Below are 22445 nucleotides of genomic sequence, written 5' to 3'. Positions count from 1 at the left end.
ATAGAATTGAGATCCAAATAGTGACAGGTTTCTAGCCCATCGCCTAAAAAAAGAATCCCAAGTTTGTAAGCCTATCCCTTAGTCGCCAAGGAAAACATCTATACTAATAATAAAATGCGGAAGAGTTTGTTTGTTTGTTTGTTTGAACGCGCTAATCTCAGGAACTACTGGTTCGAATTGAAAATTCTTTTTGCTTTGAATAGACCGTTTATCGAGGAAGGCTTTAGGCTATATAACATCACGCTGCAACTATGAGGAGCAAAGAAATAATGGGTATGTGAGAAAAAAAGGGCAAATTTATTCATCCTTGAGGGCTTCAATGATGCCCGAAATAAGTATTCCAGGCGGACGAAGTCGCGGGCACAGCTAGTTAAGGTATTATAACTACATTCAATTAATGTTTTAATCTATTATTTTATTTAGTGCCGTGTTGGTGCCCGGCACCAATAGAAAAAAGAATAGGACCACTCCATCTCTTTCCACGTGGATGTCGTAAAACGTGACTAAAGGATAGGCTTAGGTATAAACTTGGGATTCTTCTTTTAGGCGATATACTAGCAACCTGTCACTATTTGAATCTAAATTCTATCACTAAGCCAAACAGCTGAACGTGGCTTATCGGTCTATTCAAGACTGGTGGCTCTGTCTACCCCGCTAGGGATACAGACGTGATTATATGTATGTATTTATGTATATGATTTATTGATTCCGTGTAATGCCAGAGAGCATGGTCACCCTATCATACGCGATTACCAGCAACCTACCTAATTTGTTTTATAGCTTCGGTGCAAGAACCTTTGATGTGAACAATTATTAAAAGTTCACCCAAAATCCGTAACTATATCAGGCAACTGGATTTGTAGGTACCTAACTATGATACATACATACATATGGTCACGCCTATATCCCTTGCGGGTAGGACAGAGCCAATAGTCTTGAAAAGACTGAATGGCCACGTACAGCTATTTAGCTTAACGATAGAATTGAGATTCAACTAGTGACAGGTTGCTAGCCCATCGCCTAAAAAAGAATCCCAACTTTGTAAGCCTATCCCTTAGTATGCCTTTTACGACATCCATGGGAAAGAGATGGAGTGGTCCTATTCTTTTTTGTATTGGTGCCGGGAGCCACACGGCACTTACTATGATCTGACCATGATATGGAAAAGGTTTCCCTGCTAAAGTTGAGGAAGTCAGACGGCATTTGATTCGTGTTAAAACATGATTTACCAGGATCGTGGTACGTACCTACGTTTAATTTAACTGCAAGTGAACATAAAATGAAATATGTGAAAACTTGATGAAGTGACTGCTCTACTTTGGCTCTAATTTAAAACTTTTATTAATTACTTAATAGAAAAGGGTATGTTAAGATGGTTCGGTCATGTGGAGAGGATGAATGAAAGCAGGTTGACTAAGCAGATATACATGGAGAGTGTGGAGGGAAAGGTCGGAGTGGGAAGACCTAGACGAACGTATCTTGATTAAATTAAGGACGTCCTGGTAAAGGGTCAGGTCAAAAGTACACGAAACCGCCGAGCTTGCATGAAGAGAGTTATGAATGTGGATGAAGCGAAGGAAGTATGCAGAGATCGTGGCAAGTGGAAAGAGGTAGTCTCTGCCTACCCCTCCGGGAAAGAGGCGTGATTTTATGTATGTATGTATTAATTACTAGCTTCGTCCGCGTGGAATAGTTATTTTGGGCATCATTGAAGTTCTAGTTACGGGATAACCCATCGCCTAAATGAAGAATCCCAAGTTTATAAGCCTATACCTTAGACGCCTTTTACGACATCCATAGCAAAGAGATGGGGTGGTCATATTCTTTTTTTATTTAGTGACATTTTATTGGAAGGTGGTCATATTCTTTTTTTAATTAGTGACATTTTATTGGAATTTATATTTGATGAGGATATAAAATAAACATGGTTATGAGACTTCGTTTATTTAATCTTTGATATAAACTAATATTGCTAAGTTGTTATAATATTAATATTCAACTATGTTACACAAATTAAAACTAGGTATAATACAAAATATCAACAAAAGATATTTCCTAAAAAACTTTTTTTACAAACTATTTACAAAATAACGCATGGACTAATCACCATGACCACGACTTAGATATAATCAATCACGTCTAAATCCCTTGCGGGATAGACAGAGCCAACATTCTTGAAAAGGCAGAGATGCCACGTTCAGCTGTATGGCTTAATGATGCTACAGCCGTGGAGAAGAAGATGAACCCATGCGAAGAGTTCTTCGCATGGGTTATGGGACAGTTATGGGACCTAGGATTGTAGATTCTGCTCAGTCTTCAGTTCTAGAGCCCAAACATGCTGAGGCCACCCAGTGCGCCCTTTACCCCGCTTCTCCAAAGCCGAGTTTGTCTGAAACAAAAAACAATAAACATTTTATAAGTACCAGCAATTTCTTTGAAGCTTTTTCTCGTGGGAGTTTTCGGAAAATTGTGTGGATTCCGGCACCAAAAGAAAAGGAATAGGACCATTCCATTTCGATCCCATGGATGTCGTAAAAGGCGACTAAGGTATAGGCTTATAAACTTGGAATTCTTCTTTTAGGCGATGGGCTAGCAACCTATCACTGTTTGAATCTCAATTCTATCATTAAGCCAAATAGTTGAACGTGGCCATTCAGTCTTTTCGGGACTGTTGGCCCTGTCTACCCCGCAAGGGTTAAAGACGTGACCATATGTATGTATGTATAGGCCGACAAAAAGAAATTGAAATCTTAGAACGTAAGGAGTCTCATCCCAAGACACCAATAAGTAACACTAGTTTCAAATATTTTGTTACCAATTATACGGCTAATTTTAAAACGGGCAAAAACTTGTAAACGACTTTGTGAAATCAAAAAGGTTAAGTGCGGTCGCGTTTTATTTTTAAGGGTTCCGTAATAACTTTCTAAGAACAATATAAATATTAAAATAAATTATTGTTCATAATAAATATTACTTAATTTTAAGAAAACATAGAAAAAGAAACAATATGAAAATTTACGAATTTATCAAAATTATTTTTTCTACTATTATTAGCTGAACGTGGCCTATCAGTCTTTTTAAGACTGTTGGCTCTGTCTACCCACCCCGCAAGGGATATAGACCTGATTATATGTATGTATGTATGTTTTCTACGTTTAAAAAACTTTTTCATTAATAATTTTTTAAAGCGCGACAGCTGCTTATTCCGGTGCAAATTTTAAAAGACAAATAAGGAAAGAATTTTAAACTTGGGATTTTTACGCGATTTCATCAGCTAAACGTGTGTTCTTCGATTATTTTCAAAATCATTTACTCTGTCTTCCCCGTAAGAGATAATGACGTATTTCTCGTAAACACGATATTACCCGGGCAAAGAGATTAATCCCTTTTATGTCCCTTCTCGCTGGAAGAAGAATCCCAAGTTTATTAGTATATCCCCTAGTCGCCTTTTACAACATCCATGGGAAAGAGATAGTGTCCTATTCTTTATTGCCGGGAACCACAAGGCACTTATTTAAAAAATAAAAATATTTATACATAACTAATAACAAAATGACTAAAATGTGTACCATTTCTTACTCTTAGGGGACCCTAAAAATAGCTGTTACCACGTTAACAAAGATAATTGATACCACACGTGGCACGTATCAATTTCAGGGGGCGTTAATTTGAAAAAAGCGTTTTAAGGTACGCTACTGATATTGAACAAGATTGTTTTTGTGTGTGTAATTATTGTTAACCTCATTTTTTGTTAAACGTAGCGAAGTTAAGATGGCCGTCGGTGGTCGAACGGTTAAAAGGTAGTTTAAAAAAGCGATTATTCTTCTCGCACAAGATTACATACCTACATACATGAAATCACGCCTCTTTCCCGGAGGGGTAGGCAGAGACTACGTCTTTCCACTTGCCACGACCTCTGCATACTTCCTTCGCTTAATCCACATTCATAACTCCCGTAATAGCCCAGCTTCGGGTACTCTTGAATTTGAAGCCGATAAATTTAACAGAATAATGACTGTGTGATTCGTGTCCCTTAATTTTTATCTGTATAAAATTAGGTATGTTATCTTCGTTTGTAAACCTATCCCTTAGTCGCCTTTTACGACATTCATGGGAAAGAGATGGAGTGGTCCTATTCTTTTTTTTTTGGTATTGATGCCGGGAACCACACGGCACAATCAAAACAAAGTGATAAAAATATCATTTTCATGTAATATAACTCTGGGCGTCTGTCTATTGATATTTTTATATAGTTATCTGCAGAGGCCATGTGCTGCATTTTATTAGATTAGATGATGGTGTATTTGAAAAGAGAAAGCGGATAAGTACATTGGCGGAATAAATAAATATATACGGGACAAATTACACAGATTGAGTTAGCCTCGAAATAAGTTCGAGACTTGTGTCACGAGATACAAACTCAACGATACTATATTTTATAATAAATACTTATATAGATAAACATCTAAGACCCGGGCCAATCAGAAAAAGGTTCTTTTCTCATCATGTTCTAGCCGGGATTCGAACCCGGGACCTCCGGTGTCACAGACAAGCGTACTACAGCTGCGCCACAGAGGTCGTGAAATCTGAGAATCGGCCAACATCTATTTTTCATACACCTTAGTGATAAAGGTTGTACACCCTTAAATTTTTTTTTAACTAGAAATTACTTAAAAATTATTTACTTTAGTGCCGTGTGGTTCCCGGCACCAATACAAAAAAGAATAGGACCACTCCATCTCTTTCCCATGGATTTCGTAAAAGGCGACTAAGGGATAGGCTTATAAAATTGCGATCCTTTTTTTAGGCGATGGGCTAGCAACCTGTCACTATTTGGATCTCAATTCCATCATTAAGCCGAGCAGCTGAACGTGGTCATTCAGTCTTTTCGGGACTATTCGCTCTGTCTACCCCGTAAGGGATAGAAACGTGACTATATGTATGTATGTAATTTACTTATATGGCAAAACAACGTTTGCCGGGACAGCTAGTTTTATATAAAAAATTGATGACACGAATCACGCAGATTGATCTAACCAAAGTTAGTTTTATTTTGTTTAATTTATTGACTTTCAACTTATGACTTAGACCACAAAACGTGTAGAACATTCCTCCTAATACATTCAGAGAGTTCTGGCGAAATCTATCTCAATTATACCGTTTTATATCTGGTTATTACTGTTTTGTGGTTCGATTTATTTTTATCTGTAACTTTTTCTTTGATGTTATTATAAGTTTTTCAACCAGGTTCAAACCCTGGCCACGTAATGATCTAAAATTCTCTTTTTAAATCATAACTTAAGTTCTATCTAATGTTATTTAATATTAAAAAAAAACTTTAAGTAATATTACATTTAAATAAAAAACTTTTTAGTCTATGTTTAGAAATTTTTTTTATTGTCTTGATTGCATTACTTTACATAAAAGAAAGAAATTTTTATTATAAATAGGTATGAAGAACTCCAAAAAGTTTAGTTCGGCATTTAACGCGTGAAGAGTAAACAAACAAACTTACTTACATTTATAACCTTATCTTAATATAAGTCGGGATTTTTTCAGATGCGTAAGGCTTATATTTAAAACAATTTTTTTTATTAAATTCTTTAACCGTCCTTCCTCTGTTACAATATCAAGTCCCATTCTGCCGGAAATATTTGAAACAAAATAAAAAAAATTTATAACCTCAAAGTTCGTTCTAATTTAGTTTCGGCACACCTGATACACAAACAGACATACAACAGACACGCGTCCTTGTTTACAATAACGGTTTACTGCTTCCGAAATCTGTTTATTGTTTGTTTCAGTTTGTTTTTTGCACTTCATCGCCGTAACTAAATATTGCATGAAGAGATTGATAAATTTGGATGATGTAGGGATGTTATGGATGTAAAATTTCGGATACGGATACGGATATGGATACAGGATGACTATCCCGGATACGGATATGAAATTATTTCGGATTATCCGTTACTTTCACATAAATTCGGTTACCTAATAAATTATTTAGCAGCTAACTTATTAAGACAATGGAAAAAATATAACAAGTACTTCATTTCCATCATAAAATTGAATACATGTGAAATAGGATTTAGTCACGTCTTAACCCTTACGGGTTAGGCAGAGCCAACAGTCTTCAAAAGTCTAATTAATATGCCACGTTCTGCTGTATGGCTTAATGATGGGATTGAGATTCAAATACTGACCGGTTGCTAGACCATCGCTTAAAAGAAGAATAGCTTATAAGCTTATCTCTTAGTCACCTTTTACAATATCCATGGGAAACGGATGGAGTGATGACAACATGAAACATTTTTTTTAATGAATCACAAATCTAATCAATCAACAGCTGAACGAGGCCTGTCAGTCTTTTGAAGGCTGTTGGCTCTGTCTGCCGTGCCGTGTGGTTCCCGGCACGTACCGTGTGGTTCCCGGCACCAATACAAAAAAGAATAGGACCATTCCATCTCTTTCCCATGTATGTCGTAAAAGGCGACTAAGGGATAGGCTTACAAACTTGGGATTCTATTTTAGGTGAGGGGCGAGCAACCTAGCACTATTTAAATCTCAATTTTATCATTAAGCCAAATAGCTGAACGTGGCCATTCAGTCTTTTCAAGCCTGTTGGCTCTGTCTACCCCGCAAGGGATATAGACGTGACCATATGTATGTATGGCTTTGTCTACCCCGCAAGGGACATGGACGTGACTATATGTATGTATGTTTGTATCAAATCCATTAGATTTATTTACGACTTCAAATCAAATAGCTTCGAAAATAGACAGTGGCGCCGATGAGAGTGATCAAGTGCGGTGCGCAGGCGCATGTGGCAGATAACGTAATGCAGTTGCATTGATAAGCATGGGAACTTCAAGTGAATACGGCGCCATACTAGTACTCATGCGCATATTACGTCTATATCGCTTACAGAGGCATGATAACATGCGACTATACAGTCAAAACTTAATTGAGGGTTGTGGGTTTTTCTTTTTAATATTAATAATAATGTCAAAAGTACCCAAACCGCCGAGCTTGCATGAAGAGAGTTATGAATTTAGATGAAGCGAAGGAAATATGCAGAGATCGTGGCAAGTGGAAAGAGGTAGTCTCTGCCTACCCCTACGGGAAAGAGGCGTGATTTTTCTTTATGTATTAAGAATAATATTTAAAGTTTCTCAATTCTATCTTAAAGCCAAATAGCTGAACGTGGCCTGTCAGTCTTTGCAAAACTGTTGGCTCTGTCTACCCCGCAAGGGATATAGACGTGATTATATGTATGTATGTATGTATTTAAAGAAAAATGTTGGATGGATGAAAAATGGATAAAGACCTTTATTATATGTATGTATGAGTAACCCCAGGTTAGATAGAGTCTTAAGTCAACTTTTAAAGTAATAAGTCAAATTAAAAAAAAACCTACTTGAGTGCTAGGATCCGAGGTCCTCCTCCTCGTCGTGGTATGATGTAGATCAGCTCTGAACCCACCAGCGGGTTCCCCATCAGTTTCCAGAACTTTCAGCAGGTAAGAGATGTAGGAAGTCGCCAGGCGGAGAGTTTTGATCTGTGGAGGGAGTAAGAGTTAATGTCAGAATCGTCGGGGGAAGCGTTTTGGTGGGCTGGATGGAGTGAGTCAGTCAGTCAGAGTGCTGAAGAAGATTTGTCTTCTTTTTTCAAATTTCTGGGAAGTTAATCGCCAGTCGGGTTTAAAAAATGTCTTTATAATAATGAATGAATGTAATTTTATTTATTACAAATAAGAAAAGATAAGATTTGAAAATAAAGTATTAAGGTATTACAATAATTTAACCTGTCTCAGTTTTTTGTTTTTTTTTTTGTTAGGTTCAACAAATCAAAAAGGATTTGCTTCAATACAATTTAAAAAAAAAAACTATACGCGACATGGTATTATGTGGATTTGACAAATTACACAAGGGAAAATACTTAGTGGGTTTTTTAAGGTTTCACGATTTTGAATTTTCTGAGATTCACAACAGTTTAAGTTGTATTATTACAAAGTAAAACCGGAGTATTTTTTTTTATTTTAAGGCGAGAGAGATTGAAGCGCGTCTAAATAGCTTTTTCAAAGGTGTGACCAATTTTGAAATTTTTGAATATAACTGTCATAGATTTTAAAGGGTTTATCGTTAAATATGTCACATCTAAGAGAGACGAGACGCGACGATGCACACAGATTTAGTAAAATAAATGAACTGACACGTTAATTATAACCTAGGGTTTTAACTTTAACCGCTACTACACATGAGCCTGTCTAAAACATAGTCAATTAGTCAGTCAGTCAAACCCACTCCAGTCAGCCCACGAGTGAACCAACCTTAGTCATTTTTGTATCAGGCAGAACGTTTGGGATACGCTGTCTGAGGCTTGAAAACGCAGTGTTGATGCTCTGCGATCTCTTTCGCACCATCTGGTGATTGCATAAGTTTGAGTGAGACAGAGATATGTATGTCAGTTTGACGTTTTTACGAAAGTACGTCCCCGCGGCATAGTATGGAGCCTTAGAATTAAGATCTGGGATGTCATTAATATAGTTTATTGTATTGTAAGACAACATACATACATACATACATATAGTCACGTCCATATCCCTTACGAAGTAGACAGAGCCAACAGTCCCGAAAAGACTGAATGGCCACGTTCAGCTGCTCGGCTTAATGATGGAATTGAGATCCAAATAGTGACAGGTTGCTAGCTCATCGCCTAAAAAAGGATCGCAATTTTATATAAGCCTATACCTTAGTCGCCTTTTACGACATCCATGGGAACGAGATGGAGCAGATCCTATTTTTTTTTGTATTGGTGCCGGGAACCACACGGCACTGTAAGACAAAGTAGTATTAAAATAAGAATAAAATTCGTGTAGCGCGGCGCTTATAGAGTAACACAGGTTCAAATCCCAACTCGACCTTGTACCTACAATGACTCTTTTCTGAGCTATGAAAATTTGATTAAGTAAATGCTATAATTGATACTCTTAAGTTAAAAGCAAAAACATCGTGAGGAAACCTGCACATTCAGGGAACTGAATGTGCAACCATGACACTATGCGAGTAAGGTTTCCCTGTAAAGGTTGCGGAGGTCAGATGGGAGTCGCTTCGTGTAAAAATTAACTTATCCAAACCAGAATCATGGTCAGTGCCGTGTGGTTCCCGGCACCAATACAAAAAAGAATAGGACCACTCCATCTCTTTCCCCGTGGATGTCGTAAAAGGCGACTAAGGGATAGGCTTACAAACTTGGGATTCTTTTTAGGCGATGGGCTAGCAACCTGTCACTATTTGAATCTCAATTCTATCATTAAGCCAAATAGCTGAACGTGGCCATTCAGTCTTTTCAAGACTGTTGGCTCTGTCTACCCCGCGAGGGATATAGACGTGACCATATGTATGTATGTATGTATCATGGTCAGAGCTGCACCCGGTTTTCATTCTGTCATTATTGGAATATAAATTAACATTTGCGCCGTGTGGTTCCCGGCACCAGTAGAAAAAAGAATAGGACCACTCCATCTCTTTTCCCGTGGATGTCGTAAAAGGCGATTAAGGGATAGGCTTACAAACTTGGGATTCTTTTTAGGTGATGGGCTAACAACCTGTCACTATTTGAATCTCAATTCTATCTGAAAGCCAAATAGCTGAACGTGGCCTTTCAGTATTTTCAATACTGTTGGCTCTGCCTACACCCTAAGGGATATAGACGTGATTATATGTATGTACGTATGAAAGTATAGACTAACTTCTAAATTATAGACCCACCTTGGACTCAGCATTTTCAAGACTGTTGGCACTGTCTACCCCGCAAGGGATATAGACGTGATTATATGTATGAAAGTATAGACTAACTTCTAAATTATAGACTCACCTTGGACAGTTTAGTGTCAGGCGGTACGTTGGGAATGCATTCCCTCAAGTCAGAGAATGCTGTGTTTATGTATGTATGAAAGTATAGACTAACTTCTTAATTATAGACTCACCTTAGACAGTTTAGTGTCAGGCGGTACATTGGGAATGCATTCCCTCAAGTCCGAGAATGCTGTGTTTATGTATGTATGAAAGTATAGACTAACTTCTAAATTATAGACTCACCTTAGACAGTTTAGTGTCAGGCGGTACGTTGGGAATGCATTCCCTCAAGTCAGAGACTGCTGTGTTTATGTATGTATGAAAGTATAGACTAACTTCTAAATTAAAGACTTACCTTAGACAGTTTAGTGTCAGGCGGCACATTGGGTATGCATTCCCTCAAGTCAGAGAATGCTGTGTTTATGTATGTATGAAAGTATAGACTAACTTCTAAATTATAGACTTACCTTGGACAGTTTAGTGTCAGGCGGTACGTTGGGAATGCATTCCCTCAAGTCAGAGAATGCTGTGTTAATGTATGTATGAAAGTATAGACTAACTTCTAAATAATAGACTCACCTTAGACAGTTTAGTGTCAGGCGGCACATTTGGAATGCATTCCCTCAAGTCAGAGAATGCTGTGTTTATGTATGTATGAAAGTATAGACTAACTTCTAAATAATAGACTCACCTTAGACAGTTTAGTGTCAGGCGGCACATTTGGAATGCATTCCCTCAAGTCCGAGAATGCTGTGTTTATGTATGTATGAAAGTATAGACTAACTTCTAAATAATAGACTCACCTTAGACAGTTTAGTGTCAGGCGGCACATTTGGAATGCATTCCCTCAAGTCAGAGACTGCTGTGTTTATGTATGTATGAAAGTATAGACTAACTTCTAAATTAAAGACTTACCTTAGACAGTTTAGTGTCAGGCGGCACATTGGGTATGCATTCCCTCAAGTCAGAGAATGCTGTGTTTATGTATGTATGAAAGTATAGACTAACTTCTAAATAATAGACTCACCTTGGACAGTTTAGTGTCAGGCGGTACATTGGGAATGCATTCCCTCAAGTCCGAGAATGCTGTGTTTATGTATGTATGAAAGTATAGACTAACTTCTAAATTATAGACTTACCTTAGACAGTTTAGTGTCAGGCGGCACATTGGGAATGCATTCCCTCAAGTCAGAGAATGCTGTGTTTATGTATGTATGAAAGTATAGACTAACTTCTAAATAATAGACTCACCTTAGACAGTTTAGTGTCAGGCGGCACATTTGGAATGCATTCCCTCAAGTCAGAGACTGCTGTGTTTATGTATGTATGAAAGTATAGACTAACTTCTAAATAATAGACTCACCTTAGACAGTTTAGTGTCAGGCGGCACATTGGGTATACACTCCCTCAAGTCAGAGAATGCTGTGTTTATGTATGTATGAAAGTATAGACTAACTTCTAAATAATAGACTCACCTTAGACAGTTTAGTGTCAGGCGGCACATTGGGTATACACTCCCTCAAGTCAGAGAATGCTGTGTTTATGTATGTATGAAAGTATAGACTAACTTCTAAATTACCTATAGCCTCACCTTAGACAGTTTAGTGTCAGGCGGTACGTTGGGAATGCATTCCCTCAAGTCAGAGAATGCTGTGCTTATGTATGTATGAAAGTATAGACTAACTTCTAAATTAAAGACTTACCTTAGACAGTTTAGTGTCAGGCGGCACATTGGGTATACACTCCCTCAAGTCCGAGAATGCTGTGTTTATGTATGTATGAAAGTATAGACTAACTTCTAAATTATAGACTCACCTTAGACAGTTTAGTGTCAGGCGGTACGTTGGGAATGCATTCCCTCAAGTCAGAGAATGCTGTGTTAATGCTCTGCGTTCTTCTTCTCTCCTTCTTGTTCGCTGTAGTTCTCCTTTTCACAACTCTGACGAACGAGGGAGCGGGACGGTCGTATCGGAGCGAGACGGGTTGCATTTCACAGTCCAGCCCTATATGCATAATAATTTGTAGTAATAAAGATACTCTTATATTGGTATTTAATGAAATTAATGTGTCCCACACCAATAAAAAAAAAAGGAGAGGACCACTCCATCTCGCTCCCATGGACGTCGTAAAAGGCGACTATGGGATAGGCTTATAAATTTGGGATTCTTCTTTAAGGTGATTGACTAGCAACCTGTCACTATTTGAATCTCTATCATATAGCCAAACAGCTGAACGTGGCCTACCAGTCTATCAAGACTGTTGGCTCTGTCTACCCCGCAAGGGATATAGACAAGATTATATGTAAGTATGTTTATGTTATATGTTCTACTAGCTGTTGCCCGCGACTTCGTCCGCGTAAATTTCGAGTTGAATCTTAATCATACAGTCAGATACAGACACAAAACAAAAAATGTAAAAAAAAAAAATATAACTCTATCCGTTTCAGTCAAAATATTAAATGTACAGACAAAATATTTTTACCGTTTTATTACATATATAGATGTATGTATGTATGTATTTATTAGTGTGGATTATTCAGATGTCACATCTTACCATTAGTTTGAGGGTATCCATGGTGCATTGTATGATAAGCGTCATAGGGTTCATTATTCATGGGAACATCTTCATAACCTGGAGAAAAAAAAAATATGAATTCAATATAATCCTAATAAAATTATAGGAGCGAAAGTTTGTATGTAAGTGTGTTAGTCTTGGACTCATATAAATAAATCTAATATATTTAAACGAGCAATTCTTGTATATATAATCAGGATCTCGAAAACGGCTCCAACGATTTTCATGAAAGTTACAGATTAGGGGCTTATCGGCTCAAGGAATCGATTTATCAAGGTCCTAGGTTCGAGAAAAACTCGGTTCCCAAGATATATAAACAGGTCGGTCAGGTACCAACCAGGTACTTAGACTTTAATTAGGTAACTTGAGTTTATTGAATGAACATAAGTAATACAAAAGTTTGTCGCGAGAGATGGCTAGCCCTCAACCTGGTTGGGACGCCATCTTCATTCGACTAGTGATGTCACACAATAATAGTGACGTGACATAAACATATTCATAACAGTAAGTATGTGTGGATGTTTGAAACCTTTCACGCAAACATTACTGAACCGATTACGATTAAATTTGGTAAGTAGGTATCGAAATAGGTAGTAAAGTCGTTTTATGTCATGATTCATGAAATTCAAAATTCAAATTCAAAATTTTTATTCATTATTATAGGATACTTCATATCGCTTAATAATTGTCAATACGTATGGTTTAACAACATTGGTTGATGTCAAATAAATTACTTAAAACTAAGTTTACTGCCGCTTCCAAGGCGTCAGTGCAGAAGAAGCGGTAACAACCTGCACTGCAGCATTTTCTATGACTGGACAAAGACAGGAACATTACCACTAGGCCTAATAAGATGAAGTTGATGTATATTTACCGTATCCTCTGCTTATGTAATGCGTGGCGTCTTGGTACATGTCCGGGTTATCGAACTCTGGACCCTCTGAATTGGAGGCCGGCCAGTACACGCCGCCGTCCATAGGACTACCTGTTAAAAATACGATTCGGTTAATCTATTATCATTTCTATTGGAAGGGATTAAGACTAATTATTGATCATAATTGCTTGTCTGCGACACCGGAGGTCTCGGGTTCGAATCCCGGCCAGGGCATGACGAGAAAAGAACTTTTTCCCATTGCCCTGGGTCTTGGATGTTTATCTATTTATTACTAGCTGTGCCCGCGACTTCGTCCACGTGGAATAGTTATTTCGGGCATCATTGAAGTCCTCAAGGATGAAATTTTTTCCCAGTATATTTCACATTATTTCTTTGCTCCTTATAGTTGCAGCGTGATGTTATATAGCCTAAAGCCTTCATCGATAAATGGCTTATTCAACGCAAAAAGGATTTTTCAATTCGAACCAGTACTTCTTGAGATTAGCGCGTTCAAAAAAACAAACAAACTCTTCAGCTTTATAATATTAGTATAAATTATTTTTATTTAAAAATCTCCACCTGAAGATGAATGCAGAAGCGAAGAAGAAAGTGGACGTGCTTTCAGATGATCTCCTCCCATACATCATGGCCGAACAAGAACGCCGCATCACCCTGTATAAGAGGGTCATGACAGCCATACAGAACGGAGAGAAAGGGGTCACCATAGTCGAGATGAGAAATAAACCACCGCTCGTTATTAAAAGAAGAAGAAGAAGCTCTTCAGCTTTATAATATAAGTATAGATTAGATAGATTATGAAATTAAGTAACGTTGAGTTAGTACCTCGTAAATAAGTACATACGAGTATGATCACACTTTGATCAATAATCGGGAATTACCTTGATGAGAAGGCGGACAGAAGAAGGGGGGCTCGTAACGGTCGAAGCCCTCGTCTGAAGGAGACATGCTGCCATAGCTGGACATCGGCACCTGATGACAGAATCAACATACGTCACGTCCATATCCCTTACGGGGTGGGCAGAGCCAACAGTCTTAAACGACAACCATGGAAAAGAGATGGAGTTGTCCTATTCTTTTTTGTATTAGTGCCGGGAACCACACGGCACAAAATCAACATACCTACATATAATCACGTCCATATCCCTTTCGGGGTGGGCAGAGCCAACAGTCTTAAAAAGACTGATGGGCCACGTTCAGCTGTTTCGCTTAATGATAGAGATTCGAATAGTAACAGCTTGCTTGTATGTCGCCTGAAAGAATCCCAAGTTTATAAGTCTACCCCTTAGTCGCCTTTGAAGACATCCGTGGAAAGAGATGGAGTGGTTCTATTCATTTTTCTATTAGTGCCGGTAACCACACGGCACTTTTTAATGGATAAAATCAATTTATAAACAATACAAGTACATACCTATTAAACGCGAACTTAATACTAACCGATGCTTTTTCGGTGACTGAAAAACATCGTGAGGAAACCTACACATTCAGGCAACTGGATGTGTAACCATGATCGATTCAATACTGGTCAGGTTCATCCGTAAAGGTTGCGGAGGTCAGACGGGAGTCACTTCGTGTAAAAACCTGACTCACCCAATCCAGGATCCATGGTCACAGGCATACCCCGGGCTCCTCTCCAGAGTGGTGAGGATGCAACCGGGACTAAAGCCAGGAGGAAGACAGGTATTTAACGCGCGCTCCATATCTTTCCCATAGATGTAATAAACTTTATAAACTTGAGATTCCTCTTTTAGGCGATGGGCTAGCAACCTGTCACTATAACATTCTATTCCGAAAGACATATATAAAATATGTAAAAAGAATCAAAAAGTCATAATTTCTGGTGTAAATAAATATATAACAAAAACAATGTCTCGGACTGAAGGCCAATATTTTATTTGTGCAAAATTTTGTACAGTGGGACTAAATCATTACGAGTAGGTAATGTTTTTATCTGGGTCTTAGGAGGTTAAAAATTCTTAAGAATTAGTTTCAGCCAGGCAGCAGACAGTAAAATTTAGTTAACGTCAGAATTATTTCTTTGTTAACACTAGCTGTTAACTGCAGCTCAAGTTCCCGTGGAAATATCAAAAAAAAAAGTTAAAGTCTGTGTTACTGCTGTTATTTTCTGTGTCGAAATCCGTCAAATAAGTAGTTTTTGAATTTCGAATTTGTAAAAAATATACTTAATAAGTATTTACTTATCCAAAAAAAGAAAACTTTTTTTTCTTTTTAAATGAGAAGAAAGAACATTTCAAGAAGATTGAAACACATATAAAGCAACTGAGAATTAAAAGGGTTCCATTTTTTTATAATGAGGAAGCCAAAATCGCTGCCAACTATAATTAGTAACATGATTTCAAGTGGCCCTCGACAAATGAATGCCGTGTTGTTATCCTTAACAAGAGCTGATGGAAAGAGATAGTGAATGCATTTTAAGAATCCGTATTAAAAATATGCGTGCCGTGTGGTTCCTGGTACCAATAAAAAAGAATTAGATTACTCCAACTCTTGCCCATAGATGTCGTAAAAGGCAACTAAGGGCCTATCCCTTAGTTGCCTTTTCCGACAACTGTTAAACTTGGGATTCTTCTTTTAAGGCGATGGGTTAGTCACCTGTCACTGTTTCAATCTCAATTCTATCAGTAAGCCAAACAAATTAAGTATAAATGTATGCGCTAATACATACATACATATAATCACGTCTATATCCCTTGCGAGGAAGACAGAGCTAACAGTCTTGTAAAGACTGATAGGCCACGTTCAGCTATTTGTCTTTAAGATAGAATTGAGATTCTAATAGTGACGGGTTGCCAGCCCATCGCCTAAAAGATGCGCTATTCTCGGAAAATTTTCGACGGATTTTGTTCATACATACTTATACATAATCACCTTTGCGGGGTAGACAGAGCCAACAGCGGATTTTGTTCCTGTTTGAAATGTTGGAATGCTTGGAGTGTTCTTTCCGAGGAAGAGTCATATATAAATGCACCCAGTGCGAAGCCGCGGAAGATATAGCTAGTTAAAATTATTTGGTAGATACCTACGTCCTCGTTCAACAAAAACTCAAACAACGGACGGCACAGGAAACTCCCGCGCATAAAACAATCTCAAATAAATCGACACATATTGTCCCGTTTACGTAAACACAGACAAACATTGCAACGTGGGCAGCACGTGTGGTTTTATAGTAGTTAAACTGTCTGTAACGTCGAATATCGAAAACCTAGTTCCCTAAGTTAACTTTTTTTAACATAAATAGGTACTTACAACGAGCTTGAGATTCCGTTGTCATTGTTTTTTTTGCGTTGGTCTGAATCTTACCTACATAACATAACCGCGTTCACTCTCCTTTCAATATCACTATCACACTTGCCATCTGATGTAAACTTTGATCCTAGATATACAAACTCTTTCATTTGCTCAACTTTTTCTCCTCCAATCAAAATATTACATGCTGTCATCTCTTTCTGAATCTTACATCGATAAAAAGTACTTACGTTATTCCAGATTAAGTGTTAAGATACCCGTGTAAGTAATAAATTTCATCAAAATCGGTTAAGTTGTTTTACGTGAAAGAGTAACAAAAACAGATCCCTATAAACTTTTGCATTTATAATATTAATGATTAATGTAAGTATATGTAGGTAATATAAAAATGAATATCGTTGACTTTACGAGTACCTATAAGTATAGATACATACCTTTTGAAAATTAGACAGAAACAAAAAATCTAGATACTTATTTATTGGTGCATAGATAATATACAAATAAAAATAACTTTATAACTTATTTTAACTTACATGCTATCAAAAAGGTTCCACTCAGCTTTATGTCATGACATGGTCATGACGCTGGTTTTCAACGGAAATTATTGACCAATCTGTTTCAGATTAAGCTTAGTTATTCACAGCTTTGGTTTTCTGAATAGGTACGATGAAGTGTATTTTTGTTAATAAATAAGTAAGTACTTACCTAATATGTCAATTATTTTTATTAGCGCAACTTTCAAAAACATATACCTACTTACCTATATGAATTTTTTACGTTTTGTAACCATAGATAACTTATAGCTAACTGACAAAAAATATTTTCTTTCCGATAGATATTAGAACTCGCATTGTCGTGTGGTTCCCGGCACCCAATAAAAAAGAATAGGACCACTCCATCTCTTTCCCATGGATGTCGTAAAAGGCGACTAAGGGATAGGCTTTTTAACTTGGGATTCTTCTTTTAGGCGATCGGCTAGCAACCTGTCACTATTTGAATTTCAATTTTATCATTAAGCCAAACAGCTGAACGTGGCCTACTTATAAGTCTTTTCAAAACTGTTGGCTCTGTCTGCCCCGCAAGGGATATAGACTAATATATACTTAGTAGAGATGTCCATCTGTCTTGCACACACAAGTGCGTTGTTCGTTTATCCATTGAAAGTGTAACAAAACCTTTATTTCTAAACTTGTGGAGGTCGGGTACTTACATACACATCAGTAGGTCCCAATAAGTGCAAGATGCATGTGACTATTTCACGTATTTTGTGAGGCATGTGAAAGTAGGCATAAATGCCTTTTCTTCTTCCTTTCTTCAATCTTAAACGATCTTCGATAAAACCTTGCCTTGTCAAAATTCGTGAATAGAATAAAAAAAAAGGATAAATACCAAGACAATAATTTAAAACAATTTTGTGCTTTCATAAAACAGTAACGATCACTTACCTTTTTAAACCGAGATTCCTCTTTATAAACGTCTAGGTATTTGTGTAAAAAATATTTTTACATCACTGTTTTCAACATGACTTATTTGAAATCAACACTTTAAAATAAATATTTTGAAAAACACTCAAATATCAATTTCAACTCAAAATAAAAATTTTTGTTGAATATAAAAATTTAATTCCAAACAACACTTGAGTATAAATAAAAAAAACACTTTTTTTAAAATATATTTCGAACAGCTGTCAAAAATGACAGGACTTGTGAAAGCGCGGGAATCGTGTTTGATTTTCGACGCAGGCCGAGCGCACTGATAACTACAGAGGAATCCTGTAGGAAGGAATAGGCGGGATGGGGCGGAGCTACGAGACATTGTAGGCGGGAAGATTTCAACGTGAGTAAATTTTCAAATGCTATATTTTTGTACATTCTTAGCTTTACTTGGTTTGAAACAGATTTAAAAAATAACATTTCGTCGTTGTCCTCATCAACCTTTTAATAAAAACTTGGTTGTAACTAACAAATAAAAAAAAAACAATTTGATCCGTGTGACAGACTCTTCTTCCGTTCACGACAAGCTCCGCCCCCTTTACCGTGATTGGTCACCGCTCCTGTGAGTCCCCCTCCACCCTCTCCAATCTTCTAATATCATTTCGTCCACAAAGACATCTGAATTATGGAGATGACATAGTTACAATTTTCTTATAGGCGATGGGCTAGCAACCTGTCACGATTTGAATCTCAATTCTATCATTAAGCCAAGCGAATGAGCGTGGCCTTTCAGTCTTTTAAGACTGCTGGTTCTGTCTACCCCGCAAGGGATATAGACGTGATTATATGAATTTTAGCTATTGATTTTTGCGCCAAATTTGGGGCCGTCGTAAAATAAGACCAAATACTTACGTTCTTAGTTCCTTGCGCGCTTTCTGTCTCTCATAATGGCGTATTCCCAGTTGCACCCTCTGTCTTAAAGCTTCGAAGCCTGAGGTCCGCTATCATACTTCTCACTTAAAACTAAGTTTACTGCCGCTTCCGAAGCGTCAGTGCAGAAGAAGCGGGAACAAAATGCACTGCAAAATTTTCTTCAACAACGTCAACTTCACAACTTTTCTAACTTAGAATAAAAATGTGGACGAGATATAGAATACATTGTTGTGATTAATTGACTTGTATGAGATTTAAATAGTAAAAAAAAATATTTTATCTATGGATTGGCAATTTTAAATAGATTTTTGAATAGTACTATCCTTCACGACTTCAAGCCGGGATTTTCAGTCTCTCAAAACGGTTGACCGACTCTGTGGCGCAGCGGTAGTAAGTACGCTTGTCTGTGACATTTGAAGTCCCGGGTTGGAATCCCGGGCATGATGAAAAAAATTTTTTTCTGATTGGCCTGGGTCTTGGGTGTTTCTCTATATAAGTATTTATTATAAAATATACCCAGTATCGTTGAGTTAGTATCTCGTAACACAAGTATCGAACTAACTTCGAGGCTAACTCGATCAGTGTAATTTGTCCCGCGTTGTCAGTTCCATGCATCTGCCATCAATGTCGCCGACTAAAATAATACAATTTATCCAATCTCTAATAGCGGAGTGCGGTTAGGGCTCTAATTTCATTACAAGTGTGCACGTGGCCCAATGTTACTTTTATTAGGATTTTATCGCTTCATGATAATGGGGCTTAATCTAATTTAGCTTAATTTAGTGCCAAATCATCTTAGTAACATTTATAAACACAGACCACAGACGCTTATTTTGGCGATTATCGCAAATTATAAGTCATATTACGTTATTGCCGTGTGGATTCTGGAACTTTAGAATAGAACCAATCCATATCTTTCCCATGGATGGCGTAAAAGTCGAACTAAGGGATAGGCTTATAGGTAAACTTAGGATTCTTTTTTAAGCGATGGGCTAGCAACCTGTCCACAATTTGAATCTCAATTTATAAGCTATAGGTACAGTTGTACGTGGCCTTTCAGTCTTTTCAAGATTGTTGGCTCTGTCCACCCCGCAAAGGATAAAAATAAGTAGGTATATTATACTTTGTCTGTTTAATAAAATCAAACTCATATGTAGTAAATGTGCCGTGTGGTTCCCGGCACCAACATAAAAAGAACAGGACCACTCTTTCCCATGGATGTCGTAAAAGGCGACTAAGGGTTGGGCTTATAAATTTGGGATTTTTATTTATTTTCTATTTGAATCTCAATTCTATCATCAAGACTAAAAACTGAACGTGGTTTTTCAGTCTTGCCTCTGTCAACAAGGGATATAAATATAAATAAAAAAAATAAAAAATAAATGTGATATATGTATATGTAACACAGCTTGCCGCTTTTTTTCTTTAGTTCCTTTATTGTTCACTGGTTGACTGGCAGAGATCCCTCCATGGGATAAATCCGTCATTGCAAGTGATTTGTTTTCTTTAAAACTACATATTTCTTGTAACTGCGTACATTTCTTTTTCTTCCTATACCTAAGCTTTAGTCCCGGTTGCATCCTCACCACTCTGGAGAGGAGCCCGGGGTATGCCTTAGACCATGGATCCTGGATTGGGTGAGTCAGGTTTTTACACGAAGCGACTCCCGTCTGACCTCCGCAACCTTTGCAGGTGTACCTAACCCGTATTAGATCCATGGCTACACAGTTATTGTAACGATGTAGTTTGACGTAGTAGAGTAGCCCTTAATTATTGTATTGGCTAGATCGTGAAATTGATCGTATAAATAAAATAAATATAGAATAGAACCTACTCCATATCTTTCCCATGGATGTCGTAGAAGGTGACTAAGGGATAGGCTTATGAACTTGGGGTATCCTCTTGATGGGCTATCAACCAGTCACTATTTGAATCTCAATTCCGTTATGAAGCTATAAAGCGGAACGTGGCCTTTCAGTCTTTTAGGGAATGTGGGCTCTGTCTACCCCGCAACAGTTATAGATGTGACTATATGTACTATATGTTAGCTGCCGGGAGTCCCACACTCGCCCGGGTGAAGACCCGGGGGGTTTCCGTAAAAAGGATTTCCGTTACGATAAAAAAAGGGTAAATTAAATAACAAAAATATTCCAAAAAAATATATTTAATACATAAGCTACATACATACATTAAACAGAAAAATGTTTCAATGCTCTGTGACAGATATCCTTAAGAATTATAATATGTAATAAAATGGCATTTTCATAATAGTTATTTTTCTTACATTTAATCACACATACAAAAAAAAATACTTAAAATAATCGCAGGTTACTTTTTAGTCAGCGAAAATGATTTACAATTATAATGAAAATTAATATTGAATCATATGCCTAACACTTGTTTTTTTCGATAATAAATCATTTGTTTCATACATTTCCTGTCAATTACAAACAGATGAACAGACGGTACAGTTTTAATTAGTAAGTTTCTTTTTTTAGTTTCACACGAAAAGACAGCTTTTTATGTAGTACAAAACTTTATCATATTGAATTTTTTTCATACATACATATAATTACGTCTATATGCATTGTGCGGTAGACAGAGCCAAATGGTCTGAGGCTTGAATTTGTAAGTTAAATAAATTTATAATTGGGGTTTACATCGGGTCTCAAAGTTGACATACGAAAATTTATGCGAAAAGTGATTTGTACCTAAAATATTTGTACAAAACGAGGATTATGTGAACAAGAAGTTATGAGAAATGAGTAAAACAAAACAACAAACAAACAAAAAAAAAACAGGAATTATTTGCACTGCCTAAAAAATAACCAACTATATTTGCTAAAAACTTAATAACTATACATTTCACTCGGTTAAGCGATTGGCATAATTTTATTACATATAATTAAACTTAAATATTACTTCTATACATGATTAATTTATGTCCCTTGTATATTGAGTCGTTTTAGGCAGGATGGCTTTATAAACTCCAGCCTTTTCTAAATTCAGTCTGATAAATCGAGTAATCCACGGCGTAAATTTAAACATACATATGTACATAAAATCACGCCTCTTTCCCGGAGGGGTAGGCAGAGACTACCTCTTTCCACTTGCCACGATCTCTGCATATTTCTTTCGCTTCATCCACATTCATAACTCTTTTCATGCAAGCTCGTCGGTTTCGGGTACTCTTGACATAACCTTTTGATACAGATTCGGAAAAGTGAACATTTTATTAATTTTAAAAGTTAAATTTCACTTTGCATCAAAAGCTGGAATTTTTTGTCTGTATTCAAATGTCTTATATAAATCAGATTCAAACAAGATAAATAGTGTTATGCAAATGTCTAAATGCTATCTTAGTTTGTCTGAATTAGTTACTGAATCATTAACGACATCTGAATTTACACAAGAAACCGCCGAGCTTCCATGAAGAGAGTTATGAATATGGATGAAGCAAAGGAAGTATGCAGAGATCGTGGCAAGTGG

General features: G+C 37.1%; 1 protein-coding gene across 2 annotated transcripts; it reads right to left on the bottom strand.

Moving 5' to 3' along the window:
• Positions 1-1927: 1927 nt before the first annotated feature.
• Positions 1928-18211, bottom strand: LOC106133690 (heart- and neural crest derivatives-expressed protein 2). 2 transcript variants are annotated; one of them, XM_060952320.1, is made up of 8 exons: positions 18036-18211; positions 14205-14295; positions 13306-13416; positions 12411-12488; positions 11673-11860; positions 8330-8422; positions 7418-7558; positions 1928-2389 (listed from the first exon to the last, which is right to left on the bottom strand). In XM_060952320.1, exons 2-8 carry the CDS (start codon positions 14287-14289, stop codon positions 2291-2293), a joined length of 795 nt encoding a protein of 264 aa, XP_060808303.1. In that variant the 5' UTR covers positions 14290-14295; positions 18036-18211; the 3' UTR covers positions 1928-2290. The 2 variants fall into 2 exon arrangements, with proteins under 2 accessions (XP_060808303.1, XP_060808304.1); XM_060952321.1 differs by lacking the exon at positions 8330-8422.
• Positions 18212-22445: the final 4234 nt, after the last annotated feature.

Source organism: Amyelois transitella, chromosome 28 (assembly GCF_032362555.1).
Source record: "Amyelois transitella isolate CPQ chromosome 28, ilAmyTran1.1, whole genome shotgun sequence".
In the NCBI taxonomy this organism is placed as follows: domain Eukaryota; kingdom Metazoa; phylum Arthropoda; class Insecta; order Lepidoptera; family Pyralidae; genus Amyelois; species Amyelois transitella.
Note: the sequence above shows the minus strand (reverse complement) of the source record. Positions and strands in the feature narration are given on the sequence as shown.

What these genes read in the sequence shown, in the direction of transcription:
- LOC106133690 (XM_060952320.1), bottom strand. Translation starts at nt 14,289, where the DNA reads ATGTCCAGCTATGGCAGCATGTCTCCTTCAGACGAGGGCTTCGACCGT. An exon ending in TGGATACCCTCAAACTAATG is followed by an intron (nt 11,861 to 12,410) that starts GTAAGATGTGAC and finishes TTATGCATATAG; the next exon opens with GGCTGGACTGTGAAATGCAA. An exon ending in CTGACACTAAACTGTCTAAG is followed by an intron (nt 8,423 to 11,672) that starts GTGAGTCTATAA and finishes TGCAATCACCAG; the next exon opens with ATGGTGCGAAAGAGATCGCA.